The sequence below is a fragment of the Ananas comosus genome, linkage group 19 (assembly GCF_001540865.1).
Source record: "Ananas comosus cultivar F153 linkage group 19, ASM154086v1, whole genome shotgun sequence".
In the NCBI taxonomy this organism is placed as follows: Eukaryota; Viridiplantae; Streptophyta; class Magnoliopsida; order Poales; family Bromeliaceae; genus Ananas; species Ananas comosus.
This window is the reverse complement of record NC_033639.1, coordinates 1351520-1375077: the sequence shown is the minus strand read 5'-3', so window position 1 is coordinate 1375077 and position 23558 is coordinate 1351520. Positions and strand designations below refer to the sequence as shown.

The window sequence follows — 23558 nt, the reverse complement described above, 5'->3', positions numbered from 1 at the left end:
ATTTATCACTTTTTAGGAGATAGAATTAGGTCAATAATGGTTAATTAATCAAAATCAATAAACATAATAAATTTTTAGCTAATTAGGTGAAAACAACTCTAATAACAAAAATTAAAAATTGAGGGATCTCAAAAAATAGAAGTTGAGGATGGTATTTCAAAATAGACATATAGTTGAGGGGTTCTCCATACATTTTTTTTCCCCTATAATAGTAAAGTATTTTTAAGAAAAGATGTAAACTAATATTGGAATTTACACCGTTAATAAGTAAAGGGTATAATTGAGTTTTAAACCATAGAATAATAGAATAAAAATAGATAAATTATAGAGTAGTTAAGTACAACTATTTAGACTATAAATACTAAAGTAAAAATTTGCTAAAACCATAGGGGCAAATTGAAATTTACCTTTTTTTAAATTTCTAAACTATATTACAGAAAACCTTATGTAAATACTCACTTTTTTACTTTTTCTTCGTAACTTTTAAAAGCATATATTTTACCCCTCAATATTTAGCACTCTTCCGTCAGGGTTCCATCACTATTCCGTCACTATTCTATCAATTTCTTATAATTTATTCTAAAACTGTCATTCAGAATTACAAAAATATATTAAAAATTATTTTTTATAAAAAAAATAAGGGTAATTTGGTTATTTTGTTCTATTCATTAACACTGTATTCCCCTGAAAATATTTCTAGAATTTTAAGGTGCCAAAATATAAGTTTTTGAAAGTCAGGAATGAAAGTAAAAAATCTAGTATTTATAGGGGGTTTTCTGTAATTTAGCCTAATTTTAATTTTCATATTTTTGGCCCTTCCGTTATTATGTACGGTTCGCCGCGTATTTCCCTAACCGCGTTCTCCGTCCCACCACTCTCTCTCCTCTCTATCTCTCTCTATCTCTCTCTCTCTCTCTCTCTATGAACCCTTAAGGTACGATTTTTACCTCTCTCTCTCCTCTTCGATTTCCTTTGAATTCGATCGAGAGAGAGAAATGGGTTCGAGCAATGGCGCCTCAACGCAGGCGCTTCTCTTTTTCCTTCTCTTCTTCTTCATCGGATTCGCCTCCGCCACTTCCATCTCCGGTACCAATTTCAATTTCCCCATTTTTGTCGCCCCCCTGTTTTCCCCAATTTTTTAGGGTTTTTTTTTTGACGGTTTATGTGAGTTTTTCTTTATTTTGGATAATTTTTTGTGTTATGATGTATGTATCAGGTGATGTGTTCCAATCTCACGGATCCACTGGTCGGAGCCTCCTACAAGCCAAAAAGAGTGAGCTCATCTCACAAAATCCCTTTTTTTATGGCCAAATTTTGTGCTAATTTTAGGAAATTAGCTCCTAATTTAATACCTGAATCGATTTAGACGGTGTTAAGCAAATGTGTTGAATGTCTAATTTGGGTTTTTTAAATGAATTTTTTTCATTCTGTAATTTCGATTCGTTTTCTTTTAGTTGTTTTTAGTTGAATTGGGGATTTGTAGGAATTAGCTATCACAGTAATTCACAGTTAATTGAATCCGTAATTCGAAAAGTGTTCAAAACAGTTAAATTTAATGGAATCCCTGTTAATTTGACGAAAAATCCAATTTAATCTATGTAGATAACTTAAATTATATGAATTTAGAGGTTGAGGGTTATTGTTAAATTACATGAAACATCTGGGCTCAAGACTTTTTTATAGGCCCAACCGCCCAAGATGGAGAATAATTAAATGGAGGAAATTTAGTGAAGTTAGGGGACTCAAATTTAGGACTTTCTGCTCTGTTGCCGTGTAAAATTATATGAAATAGTTGTTTATCCTCAAAAGTTTAAGCTACCAGAGAATGGTGTCTACAAATATTTTATTCAAAAGTTATGAAAATCTTAACAAAATTGAGGTGTCTATTTCAAAATGGCCTAGAGTTGAATGAATTGTCGCATATTTTTGCCTTCTTTTAATGGTAGTTGATTAGATTTGGGATTAGAAGTCCTATTTGTCCATCATGGGCGACCTGAAACCCGATTCAAAACCAACACCACTCAATTCCAATAATAATTGTGCGAGGAGCGATCATGATAGCGGTTTATGGCATTGGAAACCGATAAGGGTGTTGTTGGGGACGACGGAGTTGGTAGTGGTGATGACAACCATTGGCAGTGGAGTAAGTGTATTGGGTGTAGTAGTGGTGATGGCATAAAAAGAAAAAGAAATGGTATTGGCCATTTCTACTCTTCTTCCTAACATTGTTCGTTCGATTTGGTTATTCCGCCCTAGAGTAGGAATATTAATGTGTTCTCCTGGTAGCACAGGATTTCTCATTTCCAATCTCAAATTTCTCAACCAAGCACCACCTTGACATTTCAGAATACTTCCGCAGCTGATTAGCTGTTTCTGCATCAGTTTTATTTTCTGAAAATGCGACTTTTCACGTTTTCATTCATCACGACTATATATTTTAGTAATATGAACAACCTTGTGACAAGCAATTAACCACTTCAAAGATTGGTCCAGAAAATCTTGAATTTAGTACAAACAAATTGTTGGAGATAAAAGACATGTTCAAATCATTTGCACAAATAGTCGAGAAACCATCCAAAGCATCTCTGCATGCCAAGTGCATCTAAGAAAATAATTGATGTCACGGGACAATGTTGATTTTTCTCAGCAAGCGATCAGTGTAGTCGAATTTTGGTAGATATTGCTTCTTAAATTTGTATCTGCTCTAATCTGATACAGATTTATTCTGAATTAATATGGTCTGGTTTTAGTCAGATTACTTCGATTAGGTTTGTATGGTCAGGATCATGTCAAATCTATAAGTTGTATTTCTTTTTCTCTTTCCCTTTTGACAGTTGTATCATATTTTCATACAAATCCTTTTTGGGTGGATAGTGATAGATGAGAAAACATAACTGGACTTTATTATAGTATGAAAGTTGTAAAGCTAAATTAAGTTATTTTCTAACATGCAAAATTTAGTTCCCATATTTGGAAACCACGTCCAACTAACAATTTAATTAAAGGGGCTTTTTGCTTATTTGCCCCTTACTATTATTATGGGAAAACTTCAAAAAACCCCCCTGTGGTTTCGTAGTTTCTCATTTTGCCACCCTGTGGTTTAAAATGTATCAATTTGCCCCCCTGTGGTTTCTTTTTTCTCTTTTTCTTATCAATTTCATTATTTTTTATTTCTTAAATTAGTAATAAAGTTAAAATTAAAGGGTACAAAAGTGAATATTTGATAAATTTAGATGGGTATTTGAAGTTTTTTGTATATAATTTAATGAAATATTAATGAAAAAGCTACCGAAAAGATAAAAACGAAACCATAGGGGGGCAATTTGATACACTTTAAACCACAGGGGGGCAAAGTGAGAAACCACGAAACCACGGGGGGGGGTTTTTGAAGTTTTCCCTATTATTATTTCAAATTTACCCCTCAATACCCAAAAAACCTTTTTAAAACCCAAGCCCATTAGTAAACCCTGGAGGAAAAGGGGATATTTGAAGAAATTTTTTGAAATCAACATGGGTATTTTGGTCATCCAGGGGTAATAAAATATTTTTGAAGTTTTGAAGAACTTATTAGATATTATTCTGTAATTAAAATAGCAGATCATTTGAACCTAGCTGTAGGCATAGAGGAGCCCTAAGGGTCTGTTTAGTCTAGATTCTGGAAAAGTAATTTCTGCAGAATTGATTTTGGGTTGGAGAATTGATTTAGGTTAAGAGTTGTAGAGTGTTTGACCGAGTTTGGATATAAACTGATTTTTCTAAAGTGATTTTGTAAAATTGTTTAGCAATTTTTTTTTTTTGATGTTGGCATATAATAATTTTTTTTACTAAATTTTACTTTTAAAAATTTCAAATTTGAATTTAAATTAAAAATTAAAATTTGAATTAAAATTTTAAATATTAAATTTTAAATTTGCACAGAAATTTAAATTTTGATCTTTTAATTCAAAATATAAATATAAAAATTGAAAATTGAGAATTTAATATCTAAATTTTAAAATTTAAAATTTGAAGTTTATAAGTTTAAAATTTGAAATTTAAAATTTAAAATATAAATTTAAAATTTAAAAATTAAAATTTGAATTTAAATTTAAAATTTGAATCTAAAATAAAAATAAAAATTTGACGTTTGAGTTCAAAATCAGAATCAGATTTCGAGAAGCAGGTTTTAGCTACTTCTGATTTTGGATCTCGAAAATCAGAAAACTGATTCTAAAAATCAGAAGTAGATGTGTCAAATGCTCTATTAAGCCGAAAATCACTTTTGGACTTAAAATCACTTTTTAGAAGCTACTCCATACATCCACTAAGCCAAGCTTATTGCTGTTGCTATAATTTAATTAGCAAAGAATGCGATGAAATATTTAGTTGGCAAAGAATGCCATGAATTATTTGGCCCGTGTCGACAAGGAACAAAAAAGAAAAATTCTAAATATTGCGGGTAAAATAGTTGAAAATAACTCGATAGAAGCTTTCGATGATTCTATCTTGGTGACTCATTTTGCTTTCTTCGTACTATTTAACCAGTGCCTGGTAATAAAGTTATTAGTTTTTGTCTAAAATAGTATGTTTGCTGATGGTAGTATAGAAATTGGCGAGAAAACGAAAGGTTAATGATGTTTCTGAGGGGGGGGGGGAGGAAGTGTAGGGCAGCAAATGAAAATATACCTGAAGGACGGTATAAAGATTGACAAGATAATGATAGTCCAATGGTGTCTTTGAACAAAACAAAAAATTACAGTGTAGGAAAGAAAAATAACATTAAACTACAGTGTAGTAGGGTGTAATTACACTTTATTTATTAGGGTTAAAGTAAAGCCGATCGTATATGTGAATTCATTTAAATTGTTGAGCCATGTAATTAGGTATTATGTTGATCTCTACTTCATCAAGCTAACTACTCAATAGAAATCTAGTCACTTCAAGTAGTAGATCCATGGAAGGCGATTTCTTTTTTGCAACTTTGATCCTCTCTTTCTTTTTTCTTTTTTCATTTTTGGACCAAAATCTCTGTATGGACTGAAGCAACACCCCTGGGAATCCTTCTGATGCATATATGCTTATGACAATCTTTTCCAGTGACCATTTTTACTCCACAAACTAGTTCGAAGTTGCAAAAATGGACAAAAGAGGATCAAATTTGCAAAACCTAAAAAGATAAAAATATATAAACTTGAGCTTTAGACCATTTTGAATTAGCTGCCAAACGTTTCAAAATTTTGATTTGTGTCAGCTAGCGGTACTTTGACTTAACAATTTAAGTTGACTACTTTAATGAATTTATGGTTGCGAGAATTGCATAAAGGATACTAACTAAATTTGTAAAGAAGAACACCGCATTCAAATTTTGAAGTCGAAGTGTCATTGACCGACTAAAATCAAACAAAAGAAAGGTTGGGTAGTAAAATCAAAATTTTGAAAGGTTTGGTAGCCAACTCAAAATGCTCCATAGTCCAAGTAAGTTTTGTACGTTTTTACCACCCGAAACTAACTTTTGAAGCAGTAATGGTCATAAAATATATACTTAGAAAGTTTCATATATTCTTCCCGGTAATCAGGTTGCCCGGTGAATTTCGAGTTCCTCAACTACACCATTATAACAAGCAAATGCAAGGGCCCACAGTACCCGGCCTCGTTGTGTTGTTCCGCCTTCAAGGAATTCGCGTGCCCATACTCCGATGAGTTAAACGACGGCACGAACGACTGCGCCTCGACGATGTTCAGCTACATAAACTTATATGGGAAGTACCCTCCGGGCCTTTTCGCGAGCGAGTGTAGAGAAGGAAAAGAAGGGCTCTCGTGCCCTCCCGAGCTCTCTCAGTCGCAGAAGGCCGTTAATGCCAATGCTGCTCGTAAAGGTCGGAGAATCGACAGCTTCCCTGTCGTCGTCATCTCCTTCTTAGGGTTCTTAATGGCCTTCTCGATGTACTAAAGACGAAAGTCGATTATATAAACTACAAGTAATGTAATCGCAGGTGAAGTTGTATTAAAACCTAACGGTTTGCGCGATGATATGCAAATATTTAATGTATCTGGGCTTTGGGGTTTTGTTGTTTTCCTTTTATGAAGATTACGGCGAAAATCGTGTGAATTGTTATTTGCCGAAGTTTTTATGTACACAAATGAAAGTGCATTATAGTGTGATTATTGGTTATGTATGACATTTTGGGTGCAATGTGGTGAATGTGATCAAATGAGAAGATCTCCATTTTGTGTAAATGCTCGAAATTGGGATTTTGAGATTATTCAAGAGAGACAATCATAACAAGTTTTCTATGCACGCTAGCTCTTTTTTTATTTTTTTTATTTTTTATTTTTTGTGCCATGTATATTGGAATTAAGGAAATATACATTGGGGAGTTTATTAGTTACCAGAGAACTGTGTTTTTTTAATATTATACAATTGGAGGCGCGAGGCATTTTGAAAGGTTTAAGACAAGGACTTGTTATGGTGTTTTTAATATTATAAGAGTACGTTTCCTGTACTTTTGAAAATACGGAGAATTTTGTGTTTGTAAGTTATTTTCGATGATAAGATATCCGATTCGACGATCAGTTCTATTAGGCATGATCTACTCTATTGAAACTATTTAGAAACCAAATTTCATAATTTTTCGACATTATTTGTTACGTGATTAAAAGGTCTCAAAAATAACTATTTTAGCAATCGATGTGACACGTTTTTAAGTTCAATGGTGTAAAACGATCCAAATTATATGAAATTTTAATAGAAAATTCTACTTAACATCAATAGCAAGATCATGATTTGAAATTTGAGTCTTTTATTACTATTTTTTATGAGTATTTTATTTTCAGCCGTTCATTTTTAAGCTACTCTTTTATTAGACAAATGAAGTCAAAAAATTATGAAATTTAGTTTTTAGATAGTTCTAATAGCGTAGATCATGTCTAACGGAATCGATCGCCGAATCGAATGTTCCATCATTGAAAATAATTTGCAAGCATAGAGGCATCCGTACTTTCGAAAGTATAGGAGTCTAGCTCTACATCTTAATATATAAAGTGTAAATTTTATATATGTCTAAGGATTTAAAATTTTCTTTTGGGTAGTTTTAGTATTTTTTTAAAATATATATATACAAAACTTATATAAAGTATGGATTACTTTGAATCAATAATCCAAACTTCCAAAATTTTAAGTTTACTATCTAAATTTTTATTTTGTTTGATTTGAATCGGTCAGTAATATATTGACTTCAAAATTTAAGCTAATTACTTACTTTAATGAGTTTATACTTGCAAGAACTAATTAAATCCGTAAAGATAAACGACGTATTCAAAATTTGAAGTTCAAGTGCCGTTGATTGGCACAAATAAAATAAATCGAAAGATTGGATACTAGAATCAAAAGTTCGAAACGTCTGGTAGCTAATTCAAAATGATGCATAGTTCAGATAAGTTATATATATATATATATATATNTTAAAATTTATAATTTAGAATTACAAATTATAAATTATAAATTTTAAAATTACAAATTTTAAATTTTTAATTTATAATTTAAATTTAAAAATTAAATAAGGATATGAATAGCTATTCCCACCTCTATTCCAGGGGAAGAGGAGGGATTGCTAATCCCACCCGTTAATATGTTATCTCGGAATAATATGTTATTAAGGAATGATAATCCGTAATTAAGGAATAGAATAGTAATTCCTCCTTATACCCCAATCAAATGGAAGCTTATGATTTTTCTATCCGCTTAGCTAATTATGATGCAAAAAAAAATTGGTTAATATTTTAAAATTCACAAATAAAAATATCTTTGTGGTAGTCGCACTATGAAAGTGATACGTGACACTGTAACAGTACAATAAACCTTACGTGCAATTTATTAATTAGCCTATATATAGTCCTCGCACATTCACGACCACTAGAATTCTAGTATTAGTCCCCTTGAAACGTGCTTAATTTGGTGTAAGTTGCGTGTGAGTTCAAATTTTTGGGGCTCGATCGGGACGCTTCTTTCGCTGCCATGATACGTGGCAATAGATTGACCTTACATACAAGTAGCCTATAGACCTATAGTACTCTTACATTTGCCACCATATTTATTTGCACCTTAACTTTATTATCTCTAGTGCAGTGTCTCGACTGTGACTCGGCCTAACCAGCCTCACGCCATAGGGTAGAATACTGTTCTATTTAAGTCAACAATTCTCATAAATCGTGCAAAATTTTCATAACTTGTGCAATCCTGGCCTAAAGAATGTAAAGTCTATTTTTAAAAAGTATAATTTCTATATGAAATAGTGTAATTTTTATTAAAACAGTGCAAGTCTTTTTTAAACAGTGTAATTTTTTTTTTAAGAGTGCAATTTCATCATCTTCTTTCTTCTCCTATATTTTTTGATCTTTTCTGTAGAAAAAAATAAATTTTTATTTTTTATTATTCATAATTTTTTTTTTGTCATCACCTCTCCCTTGCTTTCTATCGCAACCAACGCGACGTTGTCGAAGGCGATCTCGCCGCCCCCGGCAACGTCTCGGCGTTCTGACGCGCGGTGGAGGAGAAGAGCCTGCGTCTCGACGTTGTCGTGCCCTAGTGGAGAAGAAGGTGGCGACGCAGCCTTAGTAGGGTCGGAGGCGAGGAGGGTTGGAGTGCACTGGCGAGGGCTGCGAGGTGGAGGTGAGGCGGAGGCGAGGTGGGCTATTTCCGCCTCCGCCTCCCCTGCCTTCTTTGGAGAGAGAAAAAAAAAAGAACGAGAGAAAAAAATAATAAAGGTATTTTGATTAGTTTGCTGAAATTTCAATCTGAATATGCAAAATCGAAAAAAGTTGTCAACTTTTACAAAAGCCCAAAATTAGTGAATTTTTCATGCAAATTGGCCATGAAATTTAAACTATTTAAAAATTATGTATAAAAATTTATATATTTTAAATTTATATAATTAGAGAAAGAAGAATTATATTAGATTAATGCCACACTAGTGAAAGACCCGCGCGACGCTGCGGATATAAAAATATTTTAATAATAAATTTTGATTTATATTTATATATATTTTATATAGTTTTATAAGTCTAATTATTGATTAAGTAAAAGTTATGTTAAAAATAATTTAATAATTAAATATGTTTAAAGAAAAATAATTAAAACTGGTATATGTGCAACATAAATTTATATAACAGTTTATTAATAATTAAATTATTTTGTAAAGATTTATGTGAAAAAGATTTGAGATAAATCTATTCAAATAATTTAAATAAATCAGTAAATAAAAGAAAAATAAATAGTAGAAGAAATTGTTTATAAAACTATATTTATATATATACAGAGAAACACACACTATGTTTATAAATTGTTATTCCAGAAATTTAAATNGAGAGCGCTGCACGCCAACCTGACCCACCTCCCCTACCCATTCTCTCCTTGCAGGTACCCTCCTCATTCTCGTTAACGTACATATATTAACACTCTCATTCACGTACACGATGGATGTAGTAGGCACATAAAATTGAAAGGTGAGATAGGATATGAGATGAAACTTTAACTTGTTAAATGCCAAAGGTAGTTAGATACTGAATCCACAACTTTACAGAACAAAAAGGTTTAGAATCAACTCTAATGCTATGTTATTAGAAAGATCTTTTACTAGAAAATAAGCCCAGAAATATATACTAACAATCGTGAGCTACATTATTGCGACCCAAATGATCATGCAAAGGTTAATTTGAAACTAATAAACACGCGCATTCGATCTCCATGCGATTATTCAAAAGAGATCAATCTCTGAGGATATATACTTGTAACAACAAATGTTAATTAAGTTTGGTTATTATTTACTGGCTAAATATTGTTAAGAGTTTTTTTGACATTTTCTGATAGATTTGATTCGAAAACTCTTTAAAGTCCAAAGTCCTGACTCTATGATCATTTAATAACAGAAACTACTGTTTTCACTTTGGTCAATTACGTATGCAGTTTAGTTACACTGTTCCAAACTACTTCTGAGTCGTTTCCTAATGCGACAAACAAGAGTAGATTCAGTAATTTTGATATCCAAGCCAAGTAAATGTCACATTTCCGTATGTGTTATATATTTATTAATCTGCTTATTCTGACACGTGATTGGTCAGTGCTATGAATTCACAATCTGTGTACCCTGTGCCCCTGTAGACGCATTTATTCCTATGAGTGCTATATATATATATATATATATATATATATATATATATATATAGTATTCATAAGTTTTTGGTGGTTAGATCTATCCCTTTGACCATTTTTACTCGTTGGATCATATTATTTAACCAACTACCCACTTAATCCTAGGGGACCATTATCAACCTAATCCAGAATTACTATTATCCTAATCGCACATCCTTTTATCCAACGGCCGAAAACTTATGAGTAAAAAAGAATTTATACTCGTAATAGTATAGTAGCCCTAGCCTCTCTCTCTCAAAAGCACGGAGGCTTCCGTGATTATAAGTTTTTTTTCGATAATGAGACGTTCAATTTGATGGCTCCTTTAGGTATGATCTATGCTTTTATAATTATTTAGAAACCAAATTTCATAATTTTTCGATTTCATTTGTCTAATGAACGAGTAATCTCAAAATAAACGGCTGAAAATAAAAATCTTATAAGAATAATGTAAAAGACTCAAATTTCAAATCGAAAGTATTATTCTTACTCTTAATGTTAAGTAGGATTTTCTATTGCAGTTTCATATAATTTGGATTATTTTATACCGTTAAACTTACAAATATACCACATCGGCTATTAAAATAGTTATTTTTTAGGCCCTTTAATCACTTAGTAAATAATGTCAAAAAATTATAAAATTTGGTTTCTAAATAATTTTAGTTTCTAAATAGTTCTAATAATGTAGATCATATTTTACGAAGCCAATCATTGAATCGGATATCCTATCATCGAAAACAGCTTGTAAGTACGGAAGCCTCCGTACTCTCGAAAGCATATGAGACTTACTCTATAGTTCATGTATGTATGATTGGCTCCATTAAGTATGATTTACGCTGTTAGAACTATTTAAAAACTAATTTTCATATTTTTTTTATATTATTTACCAGGTGGTCAAAGGGTCTTAAAAATGATTATTTTAAAGGGTCTTAAAAATGATTATTTTAACGGCCGATGTAGCACGTTTGTAAGTTCAACGGTGTAAAAGAATCCAAATTATATAAAACTTTAATAGAAAATGGTACTTAATATTAAGAACAAGAACAATACTTTTGATTTAAAATTTAAATCTTTTATTATTATTTTTTATGAGATTTTTATTTTCAGCCGTTTATTTTAATGTTGCTCGTTCACTAGATAAACAAAATGAAAAAATTATGAAATTTGTTTTCTAAATAGTTCTAACAGCATAGATCATATCTAACAAAGTCGGTCGTTGAATCGGATGTTCCATCATAAAAAACAACTTATAAATATAGAGATCTTCGTGCTTTTGAAAGAGCGAGAGCCTAGCTCTCTATATATAAATATACATATAGCATTGATCACACTGTGAAGGGGACCTTATAAACTAAACTTGTTCTGGCGTAGGATACTAAACTCATGTGTTTGGTTGATTTCACCATCCACAAAAAAAAAAAAAAAAAAAAAAAAAAAAAAAAAAAAAAAAAAAAAAAAAAAAAAAAAACCTCCATATCCATACAAAGCTTAACTCTTTCTGATAAAGACATTTGGATAAGGATCGATCAATTGAGAATAATCATATCTTTTAGTTGTCACAAAATCCTTCTTATTAGAAATTTGTTTAATATTTGGTGGGATACTTCCAAAAGTATTATTATTCATGCCCTTCAACCACTCATGGACCATAGCCCTTAGATGCCTAAGATTTAATAGAGATAAATGGAAAAAAAGAGTTAGAAGTATGCAAATAATAAAACTTTCAGGGTTGGTGGTTGGTACCCGAAGTTCCAGATTCAAATTCTAGTTGATTCACATTTTCAGTTAAATTTATTTCTAAATGAAATAAACAAAGTGGGTAAAAAAAAAAAAAAACTTTTATAGGGAAATACATCTACTATCTTTTTAGAAGGACGGATGGCTTTATCCTCCTAAGTCGTTTTAGATGATAGAAATTTCAAATCGATGATCGAAACTGTTAAAGTTGATTTAGAATATTTAAAGTATCTAGAAACTAAACTTCATGAATTTTAAAAAATATTTACATAGTGATAAAAAAAAATCGCAAAATCAACAGTTTTTGACAACCTACATGAGCCGTCTGCTTGTTTAACAGTGGAGAATAATCTAAACAACTTGAATTTTTGATAATTCCGATCATGAATTAAAAAAGTCTAATATGTATTTTCACAAGATTATTCATTTTTGACGGTTCATTTCTCGACTCTTTAATGAATTTGATAACGGATTTTAAAATTTATAAAATTTAGTTTCTAGACATTATAAATATTTTAGATCAATTTTAATGGTTCTGATCATCGATTCGAGATTCCTATCATCTAAAATAAGTTAGGAGGGTGAAGGCTTTTGTCCTCCTAGAAGAATAGTAGCTAGACTCCTTTTAGGGCTTCCTTGGTTTGACATGCTTATAAATGCAGTGCATTTGAAGATAAATGCAGTTGAAAATACAGTATTTATAATTATACGCATTTTATTTTGGTTGAATGTAGCAGGAAGCGTTGCATGTATAAATAACTTGCTTGGTTGCATTCGGCTGAGAAGTTGTATTTACGAATTTTTACAAAAGTCATTAGAAAGATAAGTTTATCTTCAGTAATAATTATTCCTCTCCAAGTGCTGTAGTTGAAACTGTGGCCAAATTCGAGCGCAAGCTTCAACTATTGTAATTGAGCCTACTCGTACAACTGTAATTGCACCAGTAAATTTAAATGCATCAAAATAAACACCTGAGTGGCTACAATTGCAATACAATTTACAGTTACGTGCAACTAAATAACCCCTTAGAATTATTCTAACTCAACGCAAATTTGTGTGTTAGTATTTAATTTTTTATTATATTGAATTCAGAAAAAAAAAAGAAAAGAAATATTGTATGTTTGTCTCCCCAAACTTTAAATATTAAAAATATGCCCTGCAAGACTTTGAAATTTGACAAATACTTTCATTGACCGGTTAAAAGACATTTATATTTTACTTAAAAAAAAGATTATTTTGTCCTTGTTTGCAATTATAGATAATATAAAGAAACCTAAGCAAAATTAAATAATTTTAATTTACTAATAAAAGATGATAGAGTTGCATCTCATCATTGAAAACGATTGCCACGGCGGATCAAAATAAAGACAAAATAATCAATTTACGCACATATTGGTAAGTTTTTAAATTTTGTAGGGATATATAAGATATCTTATAATTTATAGAGGTTAATATGCAATATCTCCACTTCGCGGGGTTATTTACGCAATTATCCCTTTTTTAAAAATTATTTTATATATATATATATATATATATAAACACCCAAGAAACTGTAACCCGCGAGAGTGTGGAGATATTTCCTGGACCGGGTCTATAGACCAGGTATGTGAATCAATCATTAAAACGCCACTGCCAATGGGAGTAAGCAACGTGTGTGCATCTTACACGTTCGGTTCGTCGCTTACGTGGTACACTATGTGCACCGAATAATTTACAACCAAATGCGCACTTTGAGGTACTTTGATTGGTCCTGTCTAGCTGACGTGGTGGACCTGGTCTACGCCCTAATCCATTGGAATCTTCTGGGCTGGGAGAATGGGACCACACAAAACCGGGTCAAGTCAAAAGGCAAGAAGTGTATAAAGCCCCCTCAACTATAGATTATTTTGAAACATGTCCCTCAACTTCTTTTTTTTTTTAAATTAATAATTAAATGAAAAGTTTTGAGTAAAGTCGTGAGTGTTTTTTTATTAAATTTAATAGCTTTAATCACTTTTTAGCGAGTAAAACTATAAAATTTGATAATATTTTTTATTTAACTAACTAGAAAAACTTAAATAAAAAAAATTAAATTAAGGAAAAAAGATTGTAAAAATGTACACAGATCACCTCAAATATATACCATTCTAAAACAGCCCCCATAGTTATTATTATTATTTTTTTTATGATTGTGATCCCTTGACTTTTAATATTTTAATATAACATTAAATACATTCATGTCCCTATAAAGATAGTGAATTGCAAATATGTTATTAACAAAATTCACCTTTTATAATTATTTCTATAAAAGTTCTAATATTTTCAAGTATGTCCCTCTGATTTGTTATCGTTTATAGAACTGTATATATTTTAAGTAAAATGTTAATTTTTAATTACAAATATGTCCCTTCAAAAAACCAAAATAGTTTAATATGAGAAAGGCAAAAATATCAAGTTATCTCATAAATTAATTAGAGTTAAGCATTTAACTTATGGTTAGCTAAAATTTTCTAGCGGCAGGAACATATTTGAAAATATTAAGATTTTTATAGAAACAACGTATGAAAGTTGAATTTTGTAAGGATATATTTGTAATTTACTATGTTTGTAGAGACCTGTATGAAATTAATCCTTTAATATAATAATTTTAGCCATAGAATTTGAAAATATTATCAAATTCACAGTGATTTTACCCAATTTAATGATTTTAACCACTTTTTGGCAAATAAAACTGGGTCAATTAATAATTAATAACTAATAAGGCCATTAAGTTTTGTGAGATTTTAAGCTTTAACTAAATATAAAAAATTAAATTAAAAAAATAAGAAGTTGAGGGGGCTATTTTGGAATGATCTACAGTTGAGTGGATCTCCATGCATTTTTACATTTTTTAATATAATTAATGAAAAAGTTTCATCGAATTTATTAGTATCTCACCAAATTTAATAATTTTATTCACAACTCAAAAATCTCAAATAAAAATGAAAAAATAATGGCGTATAAGATAAAACAAATTTAAATGGAGATACTTATTTGTAAATTTAGTATAGTTGAGGGGTCTCCACGCATTTTGACCCGCTATTTATTCCCCTTCCCCTTCCTTTTCCCACCGGTTTTTGCGCCCTAATTCTCTCTCTCTCTTTCTCTCTCTCTCGGTGGCGGAGGAGAGAGATCCAGCCCTAATCCGCCATTATCGACCTCCCCTCTATCGGATTCTCATAATCGGTAAGAGAATCCCCTCTTCTTCTTCTCTAAATCCAGCTCCATACTTAACGATCCGGATCGATTAGGGTTACATAGGGTTTCTATAGGATCGGAGTGCCTTTTTTTTTGGGTTGTTTAGTTTTAGGATTTTTTGTTTAAATTACCTTTTGTTTCTTGTTTATTGATCCCGTTGTGATGAATTTAAGAGTAGAAGAACCGATTTGGTGAGATATGGTTAGTGTTTGTTGGATTGGAGTCCTTCTTTTCGTACGCATATTGTTGAATTTGTTGGATTTTTTGCATTAATTTGATGTTAGAGAAGTTTCGGACGAGGAGTATATTAACCAGTTGGGTTTGTAGAAGCTGTGTGATTCTTTGAATGCTTGATTGGATTGGTCTGAGGCCAAAAGCCAGATGCTCGTAAGCCAAATTAATTAATTTCTGTTGAGAATTGTTAACCTAATGATGATGGATTATTGATGGTGTGGGGTTATTGATGTGAATACACAAGGTAAAATGTGAAGTTAGGACTCATTTACCACCATTGATGCAAAATTTTAGTGTAGTTTAAGCAGTTGATAATGTTAGCATACCAATCTATGCAACCTATATGCCTAATTTTCAGAGATCCAGTGTTCTTCAGAGGTCAATCTAATCAAATATTGGTGCAAGTAACTGGACATCGATAGTTGCTTATTAATTTCAGCTGCTAGATGATTATAGAGAGCGATTGAGAGCAGTTCCTTTGACATCTTCTCATTATATGTTGATGCTAGCTTGTTAAGAGACCAAATGAGCTGAAACTCAATTCCATTTTGGCAAACTCTTATCAATACAGCGCCATGATATTTACATGCTTAACAAATTGGAAAATAAATGGTTTAAATGATAAGGGGGAAAAAGAATTAAAGTGAGAAGGCTGATGGCCAATAAGGTGGCACTGTCAGAACAGAACCTTTAGTTAGTTTATTAATAATTTGTGAATATCTAGCAGGCTAAAAATTTTGCCGAAAGCAAATTATTGATGGAAAAATATGTGTGAGTTATAGATTACTCATGCCTAGTGGTGTAAAACCAGCCCGACTGCGAGCCATGCTTGCCCATTTGCAGTCGGCCTGCAGCCTGGCCTGGTGGTGCGAGCCATGCTAGGCTGCAACTTGTTGACCGGTGGCCCGGCACGGCTCGGCCCACATCCAAATGTGGGCAGTGCTGGGCCACAGGGCTGGGTGTGGCCTGGTCCATTTTGGACTGGGCCTAAGCAGTAAGCACCAGGCTGGGCCATTTATTTATTTATTTATTTCTTTTTCTAATGCATTTTTTTAATTTTTTTTTGTATGTATTATTTCAAATATTAATTTAAATTATTTAAATTTCAAATAATTTTTCTAAAAATTCATCTAAAACTTATTTATTAATAAAAAACTATATATATTTTATAAAATCAGTAGTAAAAATTTTCAAAAATAAAATTTAAATATAAAAATAAAAAAAATGAAAAATATAGTTAAATAGGCCATTTTCAGGCCCGGCCTGATCCGGGCCATGGGCCATGTTGAGCCACAATCCAAAAAAAGGTGGCCCGGCCTGGCATGGCCCTGATTAGAATCCAGGCTGGGCCGGGCCACTTTGTGGCCCAAACCAGCCCGAAAATCTAGGTCTCGCCGGATAGCCCGGAGCACAACCCTACTCATGCCTCAATCTAATAATTTGCATATTTTGTTGAATAAACATCATGGAGTTTCAATATTGTTTTCAACGTGTATTTGAAAATGGTGTAAAATATATAAAGAAATGCAAGTTTTGCTTATACTCTCCTTTTTTTTTTGTATTTCTTGAAGAATCTAATAATTTGAACTACAACATTCAATGAGCCAAACATGAGCAACCTGGGGCTAGCTCGAGATCAGCTCGAAAATAATTCGAGCCTAGTTGTGTTTGGCTTGAAACTAAAATAAGATGGCATAATCCAGCCCGTTTTCAGCTTGAAATTAATTTGATCTTGCTCAAAGTTATTTCGAGCCAACTTTAATTATACTTTTATAAAATCTTTATACTAACTATAATTAGTATAATTAGTAATTTATTATTATTGATGCTTGCTTTTGTTCTTAGTATTACTAATTAGTATTAAAATGTTAATGTTAATGTAATGCTAAAAAAATTAAAAACTTAAAATAGTATTTAAATTTGCTACATATCAATTCAAAATTAATATATTATATAGTCCGGCTACTATACTCTTATTAGTACGATCGCCTTCGTACTCATAAGTTGTTTTCGATGATAGAGCTTCCGAATCGACGATCTATACCGTTAAACATTATCTAGAGCATTTAAAACTTCTAGAAATCAAATTTTATAATTTTCGATATCATATACCTTATGATCAAAAGCTCACAAAATTGACAATTTTTAACGGCCGGTATGAAATATTTGCTAGTTTAACGGTGAAAAAGAATCGGAATAGGTTGAATTTTTGATAGAAAATTTTATTCACTATCTAAATAAAGATCAATAACTCCGATCTTAAATTGAAGGATCCGATCATCCATTTTTAGGATGTCGTTCGATTTTGACCGTTCATTTTATACCCACTTGATGGACTTTATAATGATTTCAAAAAATTACGAAATTTATTTTCTAGAAGTTTCAAATACTCTAGATCATATTTAACGGTGTGGATCGTCGATTCGAAAACCCCAACATCGAAAATAACTTATGAGTACGAAGGACTCTATACTCATAAGAGTATAGTAGCCCTACTCTCTCTCTCTCTCTCTCTCTCTCTCTCTATATATATATATATATATATATATATATATATAGCTAGGCTGGTATACTATCGGTAGCACGGAGCCCTCCGTGCTATCAAGTTGTTTTCAATGATGCGGCTTCCAAATTGACGATCGGCTCTGTTAGACTTGATCTACACTATTGAAAGTATTTGAAAACTAAATTTTATAAATTTTGGGCATCATTTACCTATCAAACGAGTAGTCTAAAAATAAACGGCTGAAAATAAAAACCTCATAAAAAATGATGATAAAAGGCTTGAATTTAAGACCTGAGGTACTGATCTTACTCTAAATAGTGAAAAGAATTTTTTATAAAAATTTCGTCAGATTCGGATTGTTTTACACCGTTAAATTCACAAACGTATCACATCTACCATTAAAATTATCAATTTTGAGACCTTTTGATCACTAGCGAAATGATGCCGAAAAATTATGAAATTTAGTTTACGAATACTTTCAATAGTGTAGATCAAGTCTAACGGAGCCGATCGTCGATTTGGAAATTGCATCATTGAAAACAACTTGGTAGCACGGAGGGCTCCGTGCTACCGATAGTATACCAGCCTAGCTCTCTCTTTCTCTCTCTCTCTATATATATATAGAGAGAGAGAGAGAGAGAGCGAGAGAGAGAGTACGTCTCTTATTCTTTCGAAAGTACGGAGGCTTTCGTGCTTGTAAGTTGTTTTTAATGATAGGGCATCCGATTTGGCAATCGGCTCCATTAGGCATGATCTATGCTATTAGAACAATTTAGAAACCAATCATAATTTTTCGACATAATTTACCAAGTGATCAAAGAGTCTAAAAAATGACTATTTTAACGGCCAATGTGGCACGTTTGTAAGTTCAATGATGTAGAAGAATCCAAATTACATGAAACTTTAATTGAAAATTCTACTTAATATCAAGAGCAAGAACAATACTTCCGATTTAAAATTTGTCTTTTATCACTATTTTTTATGAGATTTTTATTTTCAGCCGTTCATTTTGAAGCTACTCGTTCACTAGGCAAATTAAGTTAAAAAATTATGAAATTTGGTTTCTAAATAGTTCCAATAGCGTAGATCATGTCTTACAGAGACGATCGCCGAATCGAATTATCCATCATCGAAAACAACTTACAAGCACGGAGGCCTCCGTACTTTCGAAAGCATAGAAGCATAGCTCTCTCTCTCTCTCTATATAGTATTTATTTTCGAGCTATGTCGAGCTAAGCACAGGTGAGTAGGGGCTAGCTTGTGTTCGGCTCGTTTATTTCTTGAGATGAAAAAGTGAGCTTCTGATCGACTCGTTTAATAAACGAACGAACCAAGTTCAAGTCAATATTGAGTCGAACATGAGCTGGCTTCAAAACTGCGAGCTATATTGATAGCTCTAATTTATACCTTGGTAATACCAGAATTGTCTAACAATTGTGTTGCTTGCACATGTGATCTCGGAAGCGCATAAAACATCACTTGTTTAACCAGTTTTATAACTGTAGATGAATGTTTTAAGTAACTAACTTTGATGTTCCATTATAATCCTTTACTAAATTATGATATAGTACTATAATGAATATCAGAGTTCTTCCCTCACAAGAGGCTTCACTTTTTTGTTATATTTTTGCCTTTTGAGCTGCTTAGCATGCTAATTAGTAATTACTCTTCAACTCAATGCCTCTAAAATCTTGTTAATTTTGGTTTAGCTAATAGTAATTTGTCCTACTTGCAGATGTGCTGGTTCAACTTGCTTCTGGAATTACTTCTTTATTCTTTCTTCTTTCTTCTTTCTTCTTTATCTTATACTTGGAAGCACACTGATTCTAGCATGTCATAACTGTAGATCTAAACGTGCTGCCGAAATAGTAGAAAAGAAAGAAAAGAGAACATTTGATAACAATAAGTTTATCAGGCACATATTTTATGTGCATGGTTAAGTTGTCTCTCTCTTTGATTCGTTTTCTGTTTGAAATCAGGAGGTAATGGCTAGCAAAAGGATTCAGAAGGAATTGTTGGATTTGCAAAAAGATCCTCCAACTTCGTGCAGCGCTGGACCTGTCGGAGAGGATCTATTCCATTGGCAGGCAACAATAATGGGACCCACTGATAGCCCTTATGCCGGTGGGGTGTTCTTCATCAAGATTCATTTTCCTCCTGATTATCCATTCAAGCCTCCTAAGGTCAACTTCCAGACCAAGGTAACAGGACTCTTGTTCTTATGCTTATATATTTTACTTGCCCTCCTTTTCTCGGAAATTGCATGCATGCACCTCATCTAACCAAATTAATTGTGGGTGCGTGTGAAGGGATACTAATTCCTAATCACACAAGGCCTAGAGAGCTGCTGTGAAACATTCCTAATGACCAAAACTCAATCATATTACCTATGAACCCTTGCATTTGCTTGCTTGCTTGCTTGCTTGTTTATGAATATTTAACGGTGACAATACAGGCCATACCTGAACTACAGTGCACCTCTACTTTAAATACTCTGAATTTACTACACAACCTTACAGTTTTTTTTTCCTTTTCTTTAATAGATATTTGACTTTTAAAAACGTTTTTGTTCTATTACCTAATGTAACAGTATTTGGACTACTGTCAACAGAGTATTTCGAAATATGCTGTCAAAAAATGTTACAAACATTGTAGGGTTGGTAGTAGAATGAAAACATTTGATATTTTATGAAGTCTAACAAAAAATTATGTAAGGTTAGGTAGTATAATCAGAATATATTAAGTTCAGGTACTTCTTTCAAAATGTGTTAGAGATCGGGTATGATCTGTATGCTTTCACCTATTTTAAACTCCACTGCCTCTTCCGGTCCCTCGTGTGTTCAAAGCTGCGGAATCTAATAGGCAGTTAATTTGTATTGGAGGAATCCTAATTAATTTTTCATGTGCCATCTAAGAATAATTCAAATAAGGCTTCCGTAACGAATCACACATGCCATGGAATTCATGGCGGAAGCACTTATGTTTGACCTTGGCGAACTATTTATATATTAAAACTAAGCTGGTCTTTTGCGAGTATTCCTTGAATTGCTGCTGGTTTCATCAGGTTAGTTGATATTATCTTTTGCGTCTTGATAATGGGTGATAATTGAAGTGAAACTATTTTAAGTTGTGACTTTCTGATGCACTTGCTTTGACCTATTGACTGTCCTCAAACTATCGAAAGTTGGATGGACCTTGTCTTTTACAGTTTTAAGCAGTTAAAAGGGCCATATATTTGTAGCATGCATTTTAAGTAGTATCCAGCGTGATTTGTGAAAACCATGATTGATGCATTTCCTTTGTTTAATATTTGTCACCAAATTACAGCGCCAACTTTTTCTCAACTTGCCATAATGTTATTGATGTTTAAATTACTCACAAGTGTAATATCTATAGTTTACTGGAAAATTTGTTCTTACGTATTATTTTAGTGCAATATCCTAGTGTTTTGGCTATGTGGTCTGACTTCTGGAATATTTTCTTTACTCGAGAATTGGAAAATCAGAAGGTAGACATTTGGCAAACCAAAATCAGATCTTCTGACTGTATAGTAAAGCCATAATGTGCTTCTCAAAAGTAGAAGTTCCATTTTGCCTCTTTGTTGGAAAAACCCTACAGCTTTTACATTTAAGCTCCCTCTAACAACTTCTTCTTGCAGGAGAAGCAGAAACTCAACATTGAAGCTTCAGCTTTCAGGCTTATAAGTTCATTTTAACTTTCCAATACAACAAAAGCAAAAGTAGAAGCAAAAAGTCCATTTTTGCTTCCGTATTCTTCATTCTGCAGAACATTATTATATGTGTTGAAAGTAGCAGAAAAAGAAGCTTAAGACCAAATGGGCACTAAAAAGCTTCTGCTGGTTGCTTCAAAGTGTAGCTGTCGAAATAATTTGCAATGCTAAATATATATTTTTTCAAAAAAAATGTAGTTGCTTTTTAAACAGCTCGACTCAAACAGCCCTTATGTACAAGTCCCATCCAAGGCAAAAACAAGCAGTATGAGCTGTAGGAGTAATCTTGCTCTGACAGCAGCCGTCAGTGTAGTAGTAATATGATTATGCACTAAATCATGTTAGGTGTACCACCCGAACATCAACTCGAACGGCAGCATTTGCCTCGACATCCTCAAGGAGCAGTGGAGCCCTGCGCTGACCATCTCGAAGGTCCTCCTCTCCATCGGCTCCCTCCTCACCGACCCCAACCCCGACGACCCTCTCGTCCCCGAGATCGCGCACCTCTACAAGACCCAGCGGTCCCGCTATGAGGAGACAGCTCGTGCTTGGACCCAGAAGTACGCTATGGGCTGAGCCCGACAAAGCAAAACCTCTGTAAGATAAGATTGTAGACGGCTATGTTGTTGTAAGATAAAAGAAGCGAGAGACGCTCTCTTCTTGTTTCATTATTATTACGACGGTTGTGATATACTCTTCACAGATTAGAAGAAGAATTTGGCATCTTGAAGGCACGGCATATGTATGTGTCTTCCCTAACATTACAACCCTTAAGACTGAACCAGTGTGTTGTTATGTTGTAAGCTTCTGAATCTGGACTTTTCTTGCATGATGGTGTTGTGTAGTTTTGCCGAAGATTTTTCTTGTTTCAACCTCCTCTCTTGGATCTGATCTTGACATAATAAGAATTTACTTTAATTCTGAAAGTGTTTCTAATGCTAGGTTTATGGTTGAAAGAGTGTTAATTCTTTTGTTTTTTTTGGGATCTTCCTTGTTTTTTTTAAGGGTGGTGTTATTACTCGAGATACATTTGCTATCGTGTGTTACTTTTGATGAGAAATAAAAAGGAATATGGAAAATTAAAATTTTAAATTATAAATTTAAATTTTTAAAATCTTAAATTGGTAGTTGGAAAACCAAAGCTTATAATTTTAAATTTTAAATTTAATATATAAATTTTGATATTAAATTTATAGTTTGAATTTTAAATAAAAATTTAAAATTTTTTAAATTAAAATTTGAATTTAAATTAAAAAATTTGAGTCTAAATCAAAACAATAAGAATTTGAATTTTGGATCCAAATTCAGAATCGATTTTAAGAATTGGTTTTCGAGTATCAGAAAATTAATTCTAAAAATTAGAACCAAAATTTGAAAGTGTGATTACCAAACTTTTAGAAGCCGGAAATTATTTTTTGTTCCAAAATCACTTTTCCAAAGCCAAACGGTGTACTGACATTTGGGATGGGGATTTTAGACCACTGGGCCTGTAGAATATTTTTAATTTTATAAGAGTAATTATTTGACATTTTTATCTGTAAAAAATAAGTCTAAGCAGTAAAGGCATATATATATATATATTTTTCGAACAGACCATACCCAGAGAATAAAGTAATGATGATGCTTTTCCGAAAAAAAAAAAAAAAAAACCTAAAATCGTGGGTGCTTCATGCACCAGGTGCGCGCAATAATCTCAACCTCGACCGTATGTCATAGAATCAGATTCGGGATGGATTTTCAAAAACCCGAATCCGACTCCAAATCCGAATCCGAACCCGACGGATTTTAAAAATTCATATTTAAACATGAACCCAATAGAAAATCTGAGACCCGAACCCGAACCCAAACCCGAACCCGAAATTTTGAAACCAAAATAATTATTTCTTTGTTCAATATTTCAAAATATATTATATTAAATTTAAAATTTTAAAATACAAATTTAAATATAACATCAAATTTTTATATATATT

General features: G+C 32.3%; 2 protein-coding genes across 2 annotated transcripts; both read left to right on the top strand.

The window, feature by feature from the left end:
- Nucleotides 865–6216, top strand: LOC109725205 (GPI-anchored protein LLG1-like). The gene is made up of 3 exons (XM_020254307.1): nucleotides 865–1086; nucleotides 1217–1273; nucleotides 5556–6216. The coding sequence occupies exons 1-3, from the start codon at nucleotides 996–998 to the stop codon at nucleotides 5927–5929; spliced, it is 522 nt and encodes a 173-aa protein (XP_020109896.1). The 5' UTR covers nucleotides 865–995; the 3' UTR covers nucleotides 5930–6216.
- LOC109724840 (ubiquitin-conjugating enzyme E2-17 kDa-like) lies at nucleotides 14983–22459 on the top strand. Its single transcript, XM_020253779.1, has 3 exons — nucleotides 14983–15106; nucleotides 19838–20059; nucleotides 21934–22459. The coding sequence occupies exons 2-3, from the start codon at nucleotides 19844–19846 to the stop codon at nucleotides 22162–22164; spliced, it is 447 nt and encodes a 148-aa protein (XP_020109368.1). The 5' UTR covers nucleotides 14983–15106; nucleotides 19838–19843; the 3' UTR covers nucleotides 22165–22459.